The sequence below is a fragment of the Salminus brasiliensis genome, chromosome 10 (genome assembly GCF_030463535.1).
Source record: "Salminus brasiliensis chromosome 10, fSalBra1.hap2, whole genome shotgun sequence".
In the NCBI taxonomy this organism is placed as follows: domain Eukaryota; kingdom Metazoa; phylum Chordata; class Actinopteri; order Characiformes; family Bryconidae; genus Salminus; species Salminus brasiliensis.
The window spans coordinates 7,413,764-7,433,355 of NC_132887.1; the positions used below are offsets into that span (position 1 = coordinate 7,413,764).

The 19,592-nt window shown below is 41.7% G+C and overlaps 1 protein-coding gene across 2 annotated transcripts in view; it reads right to left on the reverse strand.

Moving 5' to 3' along the window:
* The window catches only part of kif6 (kinesin family member 6), a 103,127-nt gene that overhangs the window by 44,282 nt on the left and 39,253 nt on the right, over nucleotides 1-19,592 (reverse strand). For both annotated transcript variants that reach the window (XM_072690276.1, XM_072690275.1), the window contains exons 12-13: nucleotides 17,343-17,484; nucleotides 12,397-12,585 (exon numbers count right to left, since the gene is read on the reverse strand). In XM_072690276.1, the coding sequence (XP_072546377.1) occupies nucleotides 12,397-12,585; nucleotides 17,343-17,484 (331 nt within the window). The remainder of the gene's footprint in view (nucleotides 1-12,396; nucleotides 12,586-17,342; nucleotides 17,485-19,592) is intronic.

Here is a 19,592-nt window from a genome sequence, read left to right on the forward strand (position 1 = left end):
ACTGAGAAGACAATAGGTTGAGTAATCCGCAGTTCAGCTTGTGTAGAAATGTAAAATGTGCTCGTAATGGGAAGCACATCCAGGGAATGTACACGAACAATGCACATGGAGTTTTGCAAGTTTTGCAATGCCGATCAGCAACAAGGTTTCATGGCAAGGCAATGGATGACTTGGTGGCATGGCCCACTGTGGATGTCCCTCAGCACCAGCAATCACTCTTGCTAGGCCACTCTATACCTGAGACATGCCCCCGCCCCTGCCCCCACCCCACACACACCTTCCCCTCGAGGAGGAACTCTGAGGAACTAAGAGTTAAGGCATCTGATCCTCAAGAGTGGTTTGCTTCAGAGTTTAGAAGACCTGGTCTGCTACATATATTATCTTCATGGTACTCTCTGGAAGCTCTGCTTACAGTAAAGAGAGGCGGTGGCTCTCCATCTCGTCACAGGTGCTGTAGCTCAGCAGGGCAACAGGGAGCACCATGGCCTGTGTGTCGGTGCAACAAGCTGTGTTTCTCTTTAAACTAGTGGCGAGAGAGCACAGGGCTAAGAGCGAATAAAGATACAGCCATTAGTCACAAAAGCATGACCGCGGGTTACGGGCAGAAACGACCGAAGAGGAGAACCATGAAGAGATTCAGCCGACATCCTGGACATAATACTTCTAAAGGGCATATTGGGTTACGGGGGTCCGCAGAATCTTTTAAGCTCTTTAGTTCAGTGTTCACGGTCCCATAGGTCATATAGTTACAACTGCCATGGAGGAAGAAAAGCCCTGAGGTGTTCTCTGGGATGAGATTTCAGTAGTAAGAGGCAGTTTATGTAATTATTAAGTGTGTAGAAGATGAACTGATCAACAAAAGTGAAGTATTAATCATTTGGTTTAACATTTTAAGCACAATTTTAAGCAAAGGAAAGGAGCTCCGTGCATGATTTGAGCTCTCAGATAATTTGTTCCATTGTCTCGGACTTTAATTAGCTGGTTCTCCAAAATATCATACACTACACGTCCAAATGTTTATGGACGCCTCGTCTAGTGAATGCATTCAGCTACTTTTTAAGTTGCCCTCATTGCTGACATGGATGTGTAAGTGCACACACATACAGCCTGTTTAGTCCCTGTAGGGAAGCACTACCAATAGAGCAGGTCTCTCTGGAACAGATAAAAAATTAACCTCTTCGCAGCATGTCTAAGAACAAGCATGGGTTAGAGGGATTAGTTGATCTTGTTGCTGAATGCAGTTAGATCCTCACAGCAGTGCCAGTGTATAATCTAGTAGAAAGCCTTCTACCCTGGACAGTTGAGACAGTTACTCCAACAAAAGCAGGATAAACTCTTTTTTTTTAATACCACTGACTTCAGAAAAAGCAATAAATAAGCAGGCGTCCCAATACTTTTGTCCATATAGTGTAGCTTTATAAATACTCCTCAAACCTTGTCCCAACAATCAGCAGCCAGGGGCTCCTCTAAGCAACTGTCTAGCACATCAATAATAAAATAACTGAAGCCCACAACGCAGGTGAAGGCTATAAGAAGGTAGCGAATCACTTTCATGTAGGAATTTTGTCAGTTCTTAATCTTATCAAGAAATGTCAGGAACAGTGAAAGCAAAGTGGGAATCTGGAAGACCACGAACAATTACTGAGATTGCTTGTAGAATTGCTAGCAAGGCAAAATCAAAACCCCTCCATAACAACAAAAGACAATTAGGAAGACTTAGCAGACCCTATTCAGACGAGATTCATTTTTCATGGGGAGGTGGAGTAATTCACACGAGAAAAGAAATCTTGCATAAATGACTAGGATGGGAGTGGCTACTTGATTTACCAACTGCTGTCACCTACAAAACTATGTTATGATAACTAGTCTTATAACCCAATTACAGAAATAATGAAAATTTACATTGAAATTAGCAGCTACATGTTCCTAACACGTATGTAGGCTATAGGCCAGGCTACACAAAAGCACTGCGCCTCTGAGAAGTCCATGGCTTGTCTTCTGGACATGAACATTGTACGCCGCACAACACCTGAGGTTAGCCACAGATGACCTGAGGTATCAGTGCCAAGCACGGCAAAACGAAATGCCTCCTCAAGCGCCTCCATACTTTAGAAAAACTGCCACTGGATATGATGGAATATTTACCCACACGTTGATTCACACCATGTTTACTGACACGAAGACGAGAGACAAGTCCGTAAAAATGACTGACATGGTGCATTCAATTGGGACTAAAATCACTGAGAACCTCATGTAATAATTACATTACCCCACCTTTACCCCCCATGTAAAACTAATCTAGGGCTCAATAGGCCTTTTGGCATGGTGGTGCACTGCTCTACTGTGCAGTTAGATTGGGAATTAAATCATAATGAAAATGATTATTAGAAATGCCTTAGATTATGCGTAGATACATACTGACTAACTTTAAAATGTAAAGTAGTTCTAGCTTTGCTTTTCATAGTTAAGGTCATATTTGTGCAGGTATCACTTGTGTCAGTTAAGTCATCAGAGTGATATGCTTACAAACATCACATGAGCATTATTCATCTGTATCTGCAAGAAACATAATGGTTTTATATTAAAACAAACATTGATTTCAAACTTTTGAAGGTACTGTACTTCTGATACTATAAGAAGAGCAATGGATCTCATGAGAACACAATTGCAAAAAGTCAACAAGTGCCAGACGGGCAGAAAATCTGGTCTTGCAGTGGGATATCCCAGAGCCAGAATGGCTTCAAGTAAAGGTTACACTCATTATGTGCCCTTAATGTTAATCCTAGAGGAGCAGAGGCCTGCAATTACCCAGCTGCACCCATGCTGCCCTCAGGGCAGAGTGGCCGTATCTCCAGATCGCACTTCAAAATGCACAACCATATGTAAACAAGCAGCTGTGGATATTTAAGTTTGCTTGTTTGGCATTTTTTGAAAAGATCATCTAAGGTAATCTCAAAAATAGACTCATCTTTGAGCATCAGTTGGGCTGAAACAATGGTGGACCATGTGTGCTGTGCTGGTCAGCTAAATTACTGCCCTTTAGAATACAAGCCATGTAACTGCTCTGCTGCGTTCTTCTCACTGACTTCCTGTAGATGCCCACATCAGATTCAAAACCCTGATGCTGGTCTACAAAGCCAAGACTGGACCAGCCCCTCCGTACTTGATGGCAATGGTCAAAAGCCGATCTGTACCAAGAGCACTTCCAGCTTCAAGTACAGCTCGACCTGCCATCCCTTAAGATTCATGGAAGACGAGCGTCCAGGCTTTTCTCTGTCCTGGCACCGACGTGGTGGAACGAACTTCCCCTGGGTGTCCGAACAGCAGAGTTGCTCGCTGTCCTCATACTCAGACTGAAGACCCACCTCTTCCGAGAGTACTTGGGTGAATAGTAGAGTATTATGGTCTTATCTTGTGTTTAGTAGTATCTAAACTTAGAGGCTTCTTTGAATTTTTAGCCTATTCAAACTAGCTGAGGTTCTTGGGTAATAGCGAAGCACTTTTGTAAGTCGCTCTGGATAAGAGCGTGTGCTAAATGCCGTGAATGTAAATGTAAGCCATGTATCATGAAATCTCACAGTGTTAGACTGTTATACTGTACCAAAGATAAAATACTACTGTGTTACAGGGCATTACAGCACATGGTTCCTAGCCAATAAATCCATGTTATCATTGCTTATGAACATAAACAAGCTTCTATGCCATGAGCACAGAAGGTGGCAGGCATGTGGCATGCATGATATATGACTGTGGTCCAGGATGGTGGGAGGCAAGCACAGTAAGATCAGTCAAATAGGGAACGGCAGTCGGATACACCACAACCCACATACAAAATGCTTGCTGGTTTTGTTTGGGTTAGTCATGATCTTTTCAACGTCTAACTTATAAAACTAAATGTACTGTTGCTTGCTTTTATGAGGCAACCATGTAACAAACATTATAGACCAAACAAAGCTTCTTCAGGACAAATGAAAATGCTGCAAAAGGGAATTTGAGCAACGCTTTGGAAGAACCACTTCTGGTTCTATAAAGAACCATGCAAAAGAGATGATGTGAGATATGTGAGGGTGTGAAGAACCTTTTAAAGGCTTAGGAACCCTTCCCTTGATGTAACGGCTCTTCACACCCAAACATCTAGATTACAAACATAAAGTTAGATTTTATGGCTTCGCTCAAAGAACCCACTGAAGTGCCTTCGTTTTTCCATTATCCATTAGAATACTTCACTACTTTTACACCTTTATCTTTACACAGTTAAACTAACTTCAATGTCTATGGTCTTTTTTATCCAAAACAGTTTGAGATATCTCCTGAACTGAGCACTTCCTCTAGACGGGGATATTTTGGGAGCAATCAAAGGAAGCACACATTCCTTTCCCAGCTGCTCCATCCGTGATTTAGCCCTATGATTAGATTGACGCAAAGCACTTCTGGATAACATCAGGCCCATCCGTTCTGTTCTTCACTGCATGCAGACAGACGGAGGCCTTACACCAACACTGCAGAATCACAACAGAGCAGATCCCCTGCTGCAGACGGAGACAGACCCAAGAACACTGTCAAAGCTTTAGGATTGGGTTACAAGTGGCACAGCAGTTGAGTTCTAGCTCCTGATCCCACTTACAGAGTCCCTATTTAAACTTCATTAAGATCATTATGTGCTGAAGAGTTTTTACTTACGCCCTTCATAACTCTCCTCCCCTTTACAGTAGAGTCAACTACTCCAACAAAGGCAGGACAAATGTCTTTTTAATACCCCTGATTTGAAAAGAAGCAATGAATGAAATAGGTGTCCCAATACTTTTGTCCATATAACACATGCTTTTTCACAGTGTCCAGTGGTTATAACAATTCACTGGGTTTTTTAGGGAAGTATTAAAGGTTCTTGTATGGCAGTGGTTCACAAACTGGTCCTCAAGCCGATTATGTTACGTTTTTGTGTGAGTGTAATGGTTTAGCTGGTCGACCAGCATGGCCAACCTGACCAAGCTGGTCACCCAGAACAACCAAAGTGGTTGAACAGCACAGCCAAGGTGGCTGATTAGCATGTCCAGCATGGCCATGCTGGTTGCTCAGCATGACCAGCATGGTCAGCATAATCACATTGGTCAAACATATTGGTCAGGTGTTTCATTCAGTCCCATTGCCACAGGTGTATAAAACTAAGCACCTAGCCATGCAGTCTGCCTTTACACGCATTAGTAATAGAATGGGTTGGTCTAGAGAGCTCACTGAATTCCAGCGTGGTTTTGTAATAGAAGCCACCGTTGCAACAAGTCAGCTGATGAAATTTCTTCCCTCCTAGATCTTCCAGCATTGACTGTGAGTGGTGTTATTGCAAAGTAGAAGAGTTTAGGAACCACAGCAACTAAGCCATCAAGTGTCAGACTGGTTCCCAGTTGGGCTACCCATACAGGGCCCACATGGACATGTGTTATCTGGGTTAAAGCTAAAAATCCTTCAGTTTTTTATTCAGTGTCTTATTCAGCATCTCATACAGCTTATGTAGGTCAAGTCAACAGGCAGTTGGAAAAGCCTACTTCTAACATAGAGATAAAATCTCCCTCTTTATGTTAAAAGATGTAATTCATTAAAGTGCTTAACTTCATTGACAGACATTTAAAGGCACTTTAGAGAAGAAATGTGCACGGAGTCTATTTAGGGTGAGCTTATTTTCTAAAATGACAGTGTAGCAGAAGCAGCTGGCAGAAGCCCCAGAGGCGTTGAAGGACCAGGCTTCACCAGATCGGGCAGTATGGCAGCAATTACACCGGGTCACTCTGATGATTTCAAGGCATTTAAAATGAGCTAAACGGTGAGGCCAGGCCAAGGCCTCTTTAGTGTCACCGCATCCATAAGTGATGTCTGAGAGGAGCACTTAGGAATCGCTTCTCTCTCAAAAAGTGTGGCTGCTGTGTATGATTTTCCATAAACAAGGCTCTCGGCCAACTGCGGCCTCACAAGGACACAGCATCATATACGATGAGATATGATACGTATAGGACATAATGATGATGTATATTCATTCCAGAAATCCGGGGTGATCACAAAAAGGCTTCGCAATTAACACCAATCTAATTGCATTATAGTTGCGTAGCAGAATCACTGGAACTGATTCAAGTGGAAATGAGAAGTGCCTGTTCTGGCTGAGATATATAAGTAAACATTCAAATGTGATCAGAATCAGATCAGAATCAGATTATGGACCATTATAGGCTAATGATATGATTGAATACACTTGGTTCAAAACAAACTCTTCTCATTTCCTGACCAGAATTAGGGCATCCATATGGATTTTATAATGTAGGATTACTCAGCTTCCAGGAAAGTCACTGGAGAAAAATGCTACACCACTGCAGTTGGATTGGGACACATTTACAACACAGAGCAGTAACAAGGATCATACACTTCTAATCTTGAGCTTAGTAAAAGGCTTGTGATTCTTATTTCTGCATCATGTATTGTATCTAGGTATCAGTATTGTGTATCATGTACATTAAGATGTACATAATACACAATAGTCCGCACTGACTCTTGTTTCTAGCAGTTTCTCAATGTAAGGGTATCTTTGGACTCTAACCTGTTCACACTAGCTAGGGAATTAAGAGTGTAGTAATTAAGTGCGTAGATCTGGACAAGGATGAAATACCATCAGTGTAAATTTAGAGAGGCCCTAGAATAGAAAATGTAGAATGGGGAAAAAATCAAGTAGAACCAAAACAGAGCTGGAAAGCTAGACAGTTCCAAAGCCCCCAAAAGCAGCCCATCACCTCCAGACTCTACTAGTTGTGGGAATACAGGTTGCAACACTGTCACTGGAACTTTTTCGGTGCCAAACTCATCATGTGGCAAAGCAGGTATTCACTCTCGGCTAAAAGCTAATGCTTATTCTCCCTGTTGTCCACTTTATCGAAAACAAACTAGTCTACCTCGGCTGAACCAAACTGGAGCTAAACACACAACAGTTTTTTTTTTTTACGGTAAGCCAAACCAGGGGAAACAAGTGGGGGGGGGGAGCTAAAAGCTAACTGACTACAATCCCTTCAGCTTGCTAACAGCACACTGCACTGAGAGGACAAATTGAGAGGACAGCAACACTATCCGGTAATAATTAAAAAAATAATTTCAGGGTTTTTGATAAAGTGTGAAAAGCTATACTAAGCTATGCATTTGTGAGATGTCATCAGTGACGTAAACCAGCTAATAAAAGCGGAGTTTATTGCGTTTTGTTCCACAAGCAGTTAAACGAAAATCTGTGTGTTTCATTCTGAAGCAAAATAACAGGGTGGTAAATAGGATTGTAACATTGTATCTGAGCATTTTGTGCCCCAATCAAAGTCTATACAAAGTCTAATCCTATTTATTTCCCAAATAATAATAACTAAAATGTAGTCTTTGGCATCTTTAAATGCAATATTGAGAGAAAGTTCATTAAAAGTCTACCATACTTTAATGCAAATAAGCACTGGCAGAACTACAATATGACCAGTCCCAAAAGTATTGGGACATCTGCATATTCATTCTTTCTTCTAAAATCAAGGGTATTTATCCGGCTTTTGTTGGAGTAACTGTCTCTACTGTCCAGGGAAGATGGCTTTCTACAAGATTTTGGAGGAGCGTTGCTGTGAGAATTTGATTGCATTCAGAACATTAGTGAGGTCAGGATGTTGGATGATCACCTCCCCAACTCATCCCAAACTCCTCAACTTATCCCAAAAGCATTCGATGGAGCACCATCCATCATTCCAGACAAGACAGTTCCACTGCTCCACAGCTCAATGCTGCTGGGGGGCTTTATGCCCCTTTTTACCTTTAGGTTCATGTTAATCTGCTCCAGAGTGTCCCATCTTATTGGCTGTACTTCTCTACAGGGACTAGACACGCTGTGTATGTGCAAATTTGCATCTGTGTCAGCAATGGGTGCACCTTAAAAGTATGTGTCCACAAACATTTGGACACATAGAATATGCGCAATGGCTCTGGCATTTCTGCTACAAGCAATGAATTAAGGAGGTAGAAGAGAACTGCTGAGATTGCCAGTAGAGTCATTAGAGCTTTAAAACATTGTGTCCATTCATAAAATGTCCTGGTAACCACTCAACAGAAAGACAGCACTTCTCTAATCTGCAGGGTAATCTCCCTCCAGGACATAAACCCCCAGTACACCACCAAGTGAGGCCTACAGGATCGTCACCTGGACCAAAAAAAAAAAAAAAACACTACAGCATCTGCACATCATAATCAGCACAATGCCTGCCCTAAGGTGGCGTGTTCTCTGGGAGAAAGCCACAGCATGTAAATACCGTCACGTGCTAAGAGGAGAAAAGTCTCTAAAACTGTCACTGGAGGAGGTAATTAATGGCCTGTAAGGGACCCGGCCAACAAAGCAGCCCTGTAGGTTACTGAGTGTTCCCAGTCCCGAGATCAAGTCAAGAGGATTCCGCAATGTTTGCAACATTTCAGATTCCTTTGGCTTCGTCGTCAGGTCCAGCACTTCTTAGGCGCTAAACAAACACCAGTGTTCCAGTTTTAGTGGACAACATTGAAACAATATGTTCGCTCCATATTTCATTCGGTTCAAATGAGGCTAGGCCCTCGAACGTAGCGCTTGTTCCTGCGCCGACGCAGCTCTGTTTATAGTTGGCCACGTTTCGCGTCGCTGCAATTTATTGCTGCGTGTGTTGGCGAAAACTGCGGAGAAATATGTCCCAGAGTTGCCAGAGAAAACCTGGTTAGCAGCATTCGACAATAATTCAGCAAATCCAAATTCTAAACCAGGCCATTGTCAAAAGCGTTTACACTGCAACTTAATCCTAATTCATGGTGTGCGCCATAAAGCTGTGCACACAGAAGTGGAGAGCTGTGAGGAAAAAAGAAAAATGTAAATATTTGAGGACATAAAGTGGACAGCTGCCCTGCACTGTTAACCTCGGTATCAGTTGCATTTGGACAAGAAACAGAACGCCGTCCTGGGACAGTGCAACACAACGTTCCAGGGCTGCTGGAGTTACTAGGATGTGACGGATCAACCCCATTGTAATGAGCACGACCGGCTCATAAACTCCCTGCGCAAGTAAGGAGCACTGATGGCACGAGGGGCCATTACAATGTTCCTGCAACAAAATTAAAATAAAAATAAAAATGAGACAAACGTGGAACACACAGCAAACCATACACACGCACACACACACCACACACACATCACACACACATCACACACACACCACACACACATCATCTATTCAGCGTTTTATAAACACAACTCTCCAGGACTGTCCATTAGCCGCCGTGCATCAAAGCCTGATGAGTGATTGATTCTCTCCTAACTATAGCTGGACACCAGCCAAACATGTGTTCGTTTTTTAATGGTCTCCTCTTTCTGAACCCTGCTCGCAATTACCCTCACTGGCCCTATTACCGAGCGGGGGCATCATTAACCAAAAATGTCCAGCAAAACGGGGTGGCTGATCCGGGGCTGTGGTGGAGCGGACAGGAGCAAGCGGCTCAGTTGATGAGCTCCTGGCTCACGCTGCATCCCCGAAGCCACGATCACAGTAATTATCAGCGCTCAGGTTTATCATCATCTTTAAGTCCCTACAAAACCATGCTGAGAGGAGGAGAGCCAAACACATGGTGGTTAATGGCGAGGAGCTCTGCCTCCAGCTCTGGAGCAACAAGATCTTACCCCAGGCTCGAGTCAGGCGAACAGAAAAGGCTGTACATGGTGAAAGCAATGGGTTAGGTTCCTCAGGTATAATCCCAGGTTTTACAATGTACATTTTTACACAAACTTAGGTGTCAGTAAAGGTCCACAAACACTATGTGGACAAAAGTATTGGGACTCCTGCTCATTCATTGTTTCTTTCAAAATCAAGGGTATTAAAAAAGAGCTTATCCTGCTTTTGTTGGAGTAACTGTCTCTACTATCCAGGGAAGAAGGCTTATACTAGATTTTGGAGAAACATTGCTGTGAGGATTTGACTGAAATCAACGATAAGAGCATTAGCAAGTTCAGGATGTTGGATGATCACCACCCCACTTAATCATCCCCAACTCAAGTATTGGATAGAGTACCAACCATCCGTACCAGCTTAAAGCTGGGGGGCCTTATACCCCCTGGCATAATGATACCAATAGGTTCATGTCCTATTCCATTTGCACATCTGTTTCGGCAATGAAACTTGAAGTATACTCAATGCATTCATTAGCAGGGGTGTCCATAAACATTTGGACATATAGTATAAGGTCACTTTGCTCTATGAGTGCAACAGTAAATTAAATTGTTGTTTGATATTTCTCTATTTTTCCAAGACATGCTTAATAAGTACAGCAACATTAACATAAGGGGGAAGTTGTGGCCTGCCTAAAAGTTAGAGAAGTTGGCTTGGCCCCGGAAGGTCACCTTCACCACCTTAAAGCATGCTATTATCCATCCAGTCTATCCATATATGCAAACTACGCTGCAAAACTGCTGCATCAAAAGCACTGTCCCAACCAACACATTTACATATGACCTCCCACACAGCCCTCAGCAGTCAGCAGCCCTACATTCACACTAAAGTGATGCAGAGTGGAGTTCCTGCAGACAGTCTTCAGAGTTACTGATGGAAGACGGTTCTTTCTGGCTGTGGGGAGGAAAAATATACCAATCCAGCCTTTTGAAAGAACCACATATCTATGTATATATTTACGGTGTTCCACATTTCAATGATTTCAACCTTTTTACTTTACTTAAACTCAGGAAGACATTGAGGGTGACGCATGTGTAAGTTATGCAGACAGCAGGGATTGAAAAAAGAAAGAAAGAAGAAATAAAAACGTAAAATGTAAGAATATATCAAATTAATAAAAAAAAACAGTCAAATTAAGGAATTGTGCAAATATTGTTGATATTAATATTAAATAAATGCAAAAAAAGAATTAAACATTCCAAAGACAAAGCTAATCAATAAAAAATCAACATTAAAAAAAGTTTAAATTGGCAGAGCGAGCTGAGCTTTAGAGTGTCCTGGAGTGAAATCCAGCTTTCTGGTGTAGCTGAAAGCAAACCCTCAGTACCTGAAGGGTGATCCCATCACTGGTGAGTGATTATCATTTCTATTATTTACATTGAGCATTGATATACGGTACAGACCAGTGAGCGCTTTACAGATATGGAGAAGCTAATGTGTTTCTCAAAGTACAGATAGAGATGACAGACAGTCTTCTCATACAGTGTACAGTGATGGGTGTTATAGGGGTCACCTGTAGGGAATCTTTAGAGAACAGGGTGGTACATAGAATCTAATGATTTAAGAGTAGTAGATGCATATCTATAGATCACAGCAGCGTAATCCAGAACAGACAGCAGCATTGCTTCAACGGTCCTTTTCCTTGTATGCTGTGGGAAACACAATTTGTATCAGTACAGGGAACTGAAGGTTTGCCTCAGTTTACCTGTGGCTTCAGGCTGGATTGAGCACATCGCAGGGCAGGAAAAGTAACCAGTAACGACTGAAAAACGACTGTTTTTCTCTGTTTTCTCTGGTGCATTATACAATCTGAGCTTACTTTTATTACCCTATGGTTGCATGTTTTGACAAGGTAGCACAATTGATGAAAAGCATCATGTATAGGGTCAATTCACACTCTGGAGGTGGTGTTGTACCCCGCAGTTTCTCTTGAAAAAAAGAGCCCAAGATAAGAGAAACTGTTTGTTCCAGAGCGTCCACACGCCTTTGAACAGCCAGGATAAAGAGCAGAACGTCAATGAGGACGAGAACATAGCTTTAGCATCTGACCATGATGACGTGTCTCAGACACCTCTGGCAAATGAATTTGTTCATTAGTATTGCAAGGTATTATACTATTTCAAGCCATTCTCATTTTGGTGTAAATGAAAAAAAAATAAATAAATAAAAATAATTGATTCGAGACGATGTGTAAAGCGCCTTCCTGCCATGTTTTATAAAGCCCAGCAGGCTGATCGCATGTGATTTTACCTGCTTTGTCGCTTATTTTCTCTTAGTGGCATCACAGTGTGTAAAGGGTCTATTCTCAGGGATTAAAAAAAGCTGGATGGTCACTAAAACCGATGAGAAAACACCTGAGAAGTGTAGAATACGGTCCCCTTAATAATTCATTAAGATCACAGAACATGTATTCTTATTAAGGTGAAATCTGTGGCTCAAACTGTTGAAGAAGCATTAGGAGGATAGATGTGGAGACCAAAGAACAGTCTGTTCAAGTAGGAACAAAAGAATGATTTCCCCAATATCAGTCAATCTCATTTAAAACCCTCCCAAATGTGTTTTTAGGCCCTCAGATAATCATAACTGAGATTCAGAGGGCTTCATTTAAGGAATTAAGTAATTCAAGGCTGAGATTAAGTCTGTCTGTGTGTGTTTGGTCACCCACCTCTTTGTCTGGTCGTTAGATGCTGGGCTTGTGTGAAGTTCTCTGACGTTTCATCCGTCAACCTTTTCTCACCAAGAGAGCTGGTGGACGAGCTATTTGAAGCACCGTCTCCATTGGAGGAGTTTGCTATTCGATCATTGGCTTCTTGAACCTTCTTCTTCTCCTTCTTCAGCATGCTCACTAGTATACCTGACCGGCTTGAGTTAAGAATGGTGCTCAACATGTTTATAAGGTTAGCAGGTTTTGTAAAACACTGAGAGATCATGGATGGTCGTACATGGAACCATGGAATCTGACAGGCTCAGGCCTCCACAGCAAAGAAGAACTCTTCAACTCTCTGTAACTGTCCAACTTTTTTATCTTTAAACCATAAAATGAGGCACTTAATCATGATTCTAAGAGGAACTGCTTGTTTTATGGTTGCTACATTCTTTTCTTATTTTACCATGTGGTACACTAAGACATATAGTTTAGCTGCCCTTAAAATAATGCTGGTCAGCAAAGACAAACTCGTAATTCCCCCCATGTCTGAAAGATGTCCTGAACATTAAGATAAATGGCTCAATATTTTTAGGTCAGCATTTTTTTTTAAATTAAAGTCTCTCTAGTGCAGACCAGATTCTGAAGCTACAGAAAGCAAGGAGCATTTGACTGCACCAGACACTATATGTCCAAATATTTGTGGACACCCCATCTAATGAATGCATTTAGCTGATACAGATGTGCAAATGCACACATATTAGCTTGTCTAGTCCTTGTAGAGAAGAGAATAGGACTCTGTAGCAGATAGACATAATACCATGCGTGGGCTAGAGAGGTATGGAGCACCCCAGCATTGAGCTGTGGAGCAGTGGCTATGTGTTTTCTCGAATAAAGGTGCTCTATCCAATATTTTTGGGGTGAGTTGGGGATGAGGTGGAATGGTGATCGCCTGATATCCTGACCTTGCTAATGGTCTTGTTGATCAATGCAATCAAATCCTCATAGCAATGTTCCAAAATCTGTCTTCCCTGGACAGTAGAGACAGTTACTCCAACATAAGCAGGATCAACTCTTTTTAATACCCATTTTTCCCAGAAGAAACAATGAATGGGCCAGTGTCCCAATACTTTTGTCAATATAGTGTATAGGAAATTAAGGCTCTTCAAATGTTTTTCAGAAGCTCTCCAGTAAAGGGAATTGTTCTATATAGATTCATGACAAATCAAAGAGCCACTTGAGTGCTTAAACGGTTCTTTGCCCGGTTAAACGGTTCTCCAAAACCACTTGTAGATGGTTCTACACAGAACCTAAGAACCCCTTTTCAGTACTATTTAGAACATTTTGCTTAGAGTGTATAGACCAACGTTTTCTGTCTGCTTTTGAGGAGCTAGATAAGTACCCCATCAGAACTTGTGTCCACCTCTAAAGTTTCTCAGTGACCTGTTTGCTCTGTTTGATTTCTGCAGTAGGTGGAAATTACTGATACCCCAATAACAAATGGACAATTGATGACCAGCTGCATATCAAAGACCTATTCTACTAGCTCTGCGGTCCTGTGGCTGTGATGCCTGCTGTTGTTAGATGTTGGTTTGAGGATGTCTCTACCATGTGGTTTCTTTTCATTGGTTAAAGGCAGGCAAGCTCCATTTCATAAATACAGTACTGTGCAAAACGTCTGGGCACCCTTACCCAAACCCTGTATTTATTCTAATATTAGTCTGTCCTAATATCAGCGTTCCAACATTAGTGAGTCTTTAAAGAAACAGTTCAGTGAAAACTCTAATGAACATGATTTATCACTTAGCCCAGACACAGTCAATCAGCCAAGACATGTTTGTTATCAGAGGTGTTCTTCTTTAGTTCTTCTTTAGGCTAACATTGCTAATTCACACTGGACTGGATCTCATTTCCATAAACACAGCCAAAAGTTTAACTAAGGTCTAGCCACGCTGTTCACTAAATTAGTCTAAAAATGTCTGTGTTGCTTCTTAACTGTACATTTTTACAGTTAATAAATTAAGATTTGTGTGTGTATTTTTTGAGATTGGTGGCAGGTCAATTCCAGTGTCTGTTAGCAATCTTAGCCTTTTATCTCCCATTGTAAACTAAAGATGCACACACCAAATATCAAACCTTTCTTGGATGATAGACTGCATACTGGGGTTAGTGATACACTGTGGTAATTAGATTCTTCACCAAAATATTCCTTTAACTGAGAAAACACATTATTTTTACACAGATTTATGAACCTTGCTTTCTGAATATATCCATGCTACAGTATATTATTTAAAAAAGCTGTAATTTAGTCTTTTATAATTTAATTAGTAACATTTAACATAACACTTCCGTACTATTAACACATTAAGCTCTAAGTATCGTTGCAGAACCTCAAGCTGCTTACATGCTTACATTCTGGTTAAATAGTGTAATGGTAACTACTACAGCATTTTCTAGATGGTGCTGTCACTTATGCACATTACAGAGCCTACAGAGCCCCCCACTGCCCACCATTTCCACATGATCTGCTGCATTTGACACTAAACCACTTGCACCTATAGCCTTTCCGAAGGAATCCGGATGTAAAGAACATGAGTAGGTGTCTACAACCTCTGAGCAACTCAGTAAACAACACCAAGATAAATACCTTACATACATTAAAAATAACTGATGTCATGCAAAAATCTTGTATCTCCAAAAAATAAACAGAAGTGAATGTAAAAGATTTGAATCCAAGTCATTTTGTTGCATTTTGATTGGTCCATTCCTCATGGGTAGTTTTTTATTTGCCATTATTGTACTGCCAATGAATCCACCCATTCGTAACTCCCATTACATTTACATTTTACATTTACAGCATTTAGCAGACGCTCTTATCCAGAGCGACTTACAAGGTTACTCGTATTACAGAGGAGGGCCAATGTAGTGTTAGGAGTCTTGCCCAAGGCCTCTTATTGGCGTAGTGCAGAATAGTCACCCAGACTGAGAATCAAACCCCAGTCTCCCACATGGTGTGGGAGAGCGGTGAGCTCAGTGGCAGGTAGTGGTGTTATCCGTTGCACCACACCAACCACCATCCCGACACTAAGAAGGTAAGGACTTGTGTCTCCTCTGGTACATGCATAAGACAACCACTGCATCTTTTCGGGCAGCAGGCACACTCAGAGAAAAGAGTTGGGTACCCAGCTACAACGCACCAGCTAACAGACATTGGTGTTGGCCAACATCGCTTTAAGATTGATCAGTTGAGAGAGCGCCATCTACCCACTTGGAGAGAGCACGGCCAATTGTGATGGCAAAGCAGCATGGCTCAGAATTTGAACTGGCTACACCCGGGCCATGGTGGTAGTGCATTAGACCGCTGAGCCGCTCTGAGCCCCTGAGTCATGACATTTTTACACAATATAAAGAACAGATTCACATCATGTCAAAAAATCAAAAAGGCAAAAATGGAGATACAAGGTCTTGACAGTAATGAAATGTAAGAAAACTGGAACATTCTGATCTGTTTCAGGACCTTTAAATTACAGCTTAAAAAAACAAACAAACAATGTCATGAGGTGAATATGCTTGCACCTGGACTGCATCAATAAACTGCACCTGACAACCGCAAGGTATGAGGCATCTAATTTACTGGTACTTTGCCCTGTGATCCCCAACACAAGCTGTTCGCTGTGGTTTGTGAAGGCTTCTCAGAAACTACATTTGCTTTCAGTGGAAAACAAGACATTCTCCGTTAAACCCATGAGGCAAAGATAGTAAATTCATCTCCCCTGCTACTGAAGGCCAGGTGGGTGAATGTCTTTGAGAGGCTAGTACAGTATATCCCTCCTCAAGGGGAGATGGTAGTCTGAACTGAAGATTTAAGCCCTGCCAATACGTTTGGATTCTTCATGGAGGCCAGTTAATCTTTCCTGTACACTGGTGACATGCCAGCTAATATTGCTGCAATGAAAAGCCCTCAATATTTGTAATGGGAACAGAGCTTTAAGGAGCCCTTCAGCTCTTATTGGAACATACTGCTAAAATGTTTATGACTTGTTTGATAAGAGGCAAAATTAGCCCCTTTTTATTTTTTCTGACTATGTTTAGACTATGTTTAACTGCCACCTGGATGCAAGCCTATAAGTATAAATAAGTATACCAGTGTCTTTATCATGTGACTCAATGGACCCTCCTGATTGCTCAATATTGGAAGTTGTCAGATGCTTAGTTAAAGGAGGAGACTGATGCAGATGTGTGTGACTGCTAGCGTGACATATGAGGACACTCGATGAGGCCCTTCTAGAGAAAGACCAACTTCAGATTACCTCTCGGCATCCAAAACACACAAATCCAGAACCTCAGCACAAGAGTCTAATGTTTACTCTGGATATAAATTTGTACCAATATATGATCAAGTCGCCGTCCACATTTTCCACCCCGCTTCGTCAGACGTAATGACACAAGACGACGTGGTTAAACTGCTAATTTCCCTCAAACCCCAAAAATGTGAAACATCACCCTTAAACAAGCACAATTATGGTTAACTAGGTAGAAGAACGCTTGACAGTAAAGAGACGTAATGTTGGAATTTCATGTAACCCGATTATTTACGCATAAATCTCACCATGTTATAGTTTATAATTCATGGTTTCAATTCATGAAACTGCTTCCTATATTCCATTCATTATTCTTACATGAAAGGCCGACATCCCATAATACTTTTACAGCAGAAGAAGTAGCAAAGTCCTCTTCTGGCCTTGTTATTATTTTGAGCTTTTTCTTATTCTTTACTGTTGCCAACTTTAAGCTCTTACTGAATCAAAAATAGCTGTGTGTGTTGACCAACAGCTGACCAATAAATGTTTGTGGCAGTTTGGACATTAGTCAATACTGACAGCCCTCTAAGGTTCATTACACAGTGAAATAAGCAGTAAGCTAGTGTATATGATGGGATGACATTACAAAAACTAAACAAAGGATACTGATCTCATTGTCGCGCTGAGTTAGCATGTCCTTCAGTTTCAGCAGCTCTTTGTCGGTTTGGCTGTCCTGCCTGTCCGGTAATGAGAAAGGATTGTTGGTATCTGTCCCGTTCTGAAGGCATGGCTTCTCCCGCACTCTCGCCTGCAAACAATAGAGAACCAATTAGCACTTAAACCTTTTTTTGTGGTCAAAAAGAATCGCGGATGCACATACACTAAGACCCCGTTTATACCTGGTCACTTCATGTGGCTAGTCTCTGGATTGTACCCTGATTAGATTTTAGACACATAGATTTTACACTCAGTAAAATAGTAGTCAAATGTGTCTCAGCTTAGTCAGACTGAAATCTGTCAAACTGAAAGAATATGCAAATTTGCTTGTTGCCTCTCCAAAGCAACAGGCAGGTCTTGTGGGATTTCTCTGGTATGCAGTGGCCAGTACCCACCAAAATTGGTCCAAAAAAGGCGACCGGTTCAAGGGCACCTAAGACTCATTAATGCAATCCATGGAGGCCCCACCTCACAACTTACAGGACTTATAGGATCTGCTGCCAACATCTTGGTTTCGGATACCTCAGCCCATGCCTTAAATGGTTAGATCTGTTATGGCGTCATGTTAGGCAGGTGGTGATTGTATTATGGCTGATCAGTGTACACCTAGCGTTCACCTATTGTATAGTTCTGCTAGGTGTACACTGATCAGCCATTATACAATCACCACCTGCCTAGATGTTGGCAGCAGATCCTATAAGTCCTGTAAGTTGTGAGGTGGGGCCTCCATGGATTGCATCAATGAGTCTTAGGTGCCCTTGAACCGGTCGCCTTTTTTGGACCACTTTTGGTGGGTACTGGCCACTGCATACCGGAGAAATCCCACAAGACCTGCCTGTTGCTTCGGAGAGGTTCTGACCAAGTCCAGTCATCTAGCCATCATAACTTGGTTCTTGTCAGAGTGGCTCTGATTCTTCTACTTGCCCATTTGACCTGCTTTTAACAACACATCACCTTTAAGAACTGACTGTTCACCTGCAGCCCAATTCACAATTAATTACAGACTTAAACTGGCCTGTGCAAAAGTGTGGACACCTTACAGAATCAGTACTTAGTAAGACCTGCTTTGACAGCTTGCAAACTCTTTTTCCAGCAGCTGAAAGTCTTCTGGTTCTTTGCAGAAGGCCTCTAGTTCTGAGATACTCTTGAGTCATCTTGCATTCATCATGTTTAAGGTCTATTTGCTCATTTCCTTTACTTTTAGGTCAAGGGACTAAAAAAAGCTTCAGTTTGTGTCTCTTCAAAAAGTTCAAGGTGGATTTTGGGGTAGATTTTGGATCATTATCCTGTTGTAGAAGCCATCCACTATTCAGCTTCAGCCTTTCACCCTAGGTTGACATCTGAGGCATGTGCCAATAATTAACAGTCCATGTATTGGCATCTTCCTCTCAGGCCTGATTTCATACTTCCTGATGTGCTCTCCTCTAACAAAATTAACTCCAAAAATTTGCTCCAAGAATTTATTTTGATTTACTCAATTGGTTTTATGAAACGCCCAATCTTGTGTAAGAGTCCCTTGGAAGAGAGCAAGGGCTGTTGAGATCCTTACACCCTTAGTAGGCAGGTAGACCGGGATTTTGGTTTGCTGTTCTTACGGTGATCATACTGCAAGCATGTGCTACATGCATATATAGGCTTCATGTTGCGTGCAAGAATAAGAAAAAACAGAACAGCAGTGGTAGGCTAGACACAGATGGACTAGAGCCTGTGCCAGATCCCCTATGTCTGCATACATGTTCCACAGTGCATAGAGGCCTAATCCTGTAGAATTTCCACATGGTCTGTACAAACACATTTAGATAATAACTAGGCTTGGCTGTGACAGAGGATATATAAACTTAGATAATCTCAACTTAGACCACCTGTTTTTAGTTTTCCGTCAAAAATGGAAACTGCTTGGACAAAATATGACTTGTCCTTGGTCAGTAGTGAAAGCAGACAAGTCCAATTTAGCCTGTGGAGGGGACGCAGTGTGGTTGGGCAAACTCAGGCTAGGGCCAATTGTAGGGTTAATTAGAGATTCAGTGGGTGTGCAAACATGCAGCTCACTGCCAGCAACTCACATATCGGAATGCATTCCTAACTTACATTTACGCTTAGAATTTTACAGCTGTTACTCTCATTTTGTTATTATATTTAATGTAATTAAAATATAATTATATAGTTACTTATGTAATGAATTACATTTACACTGAAATG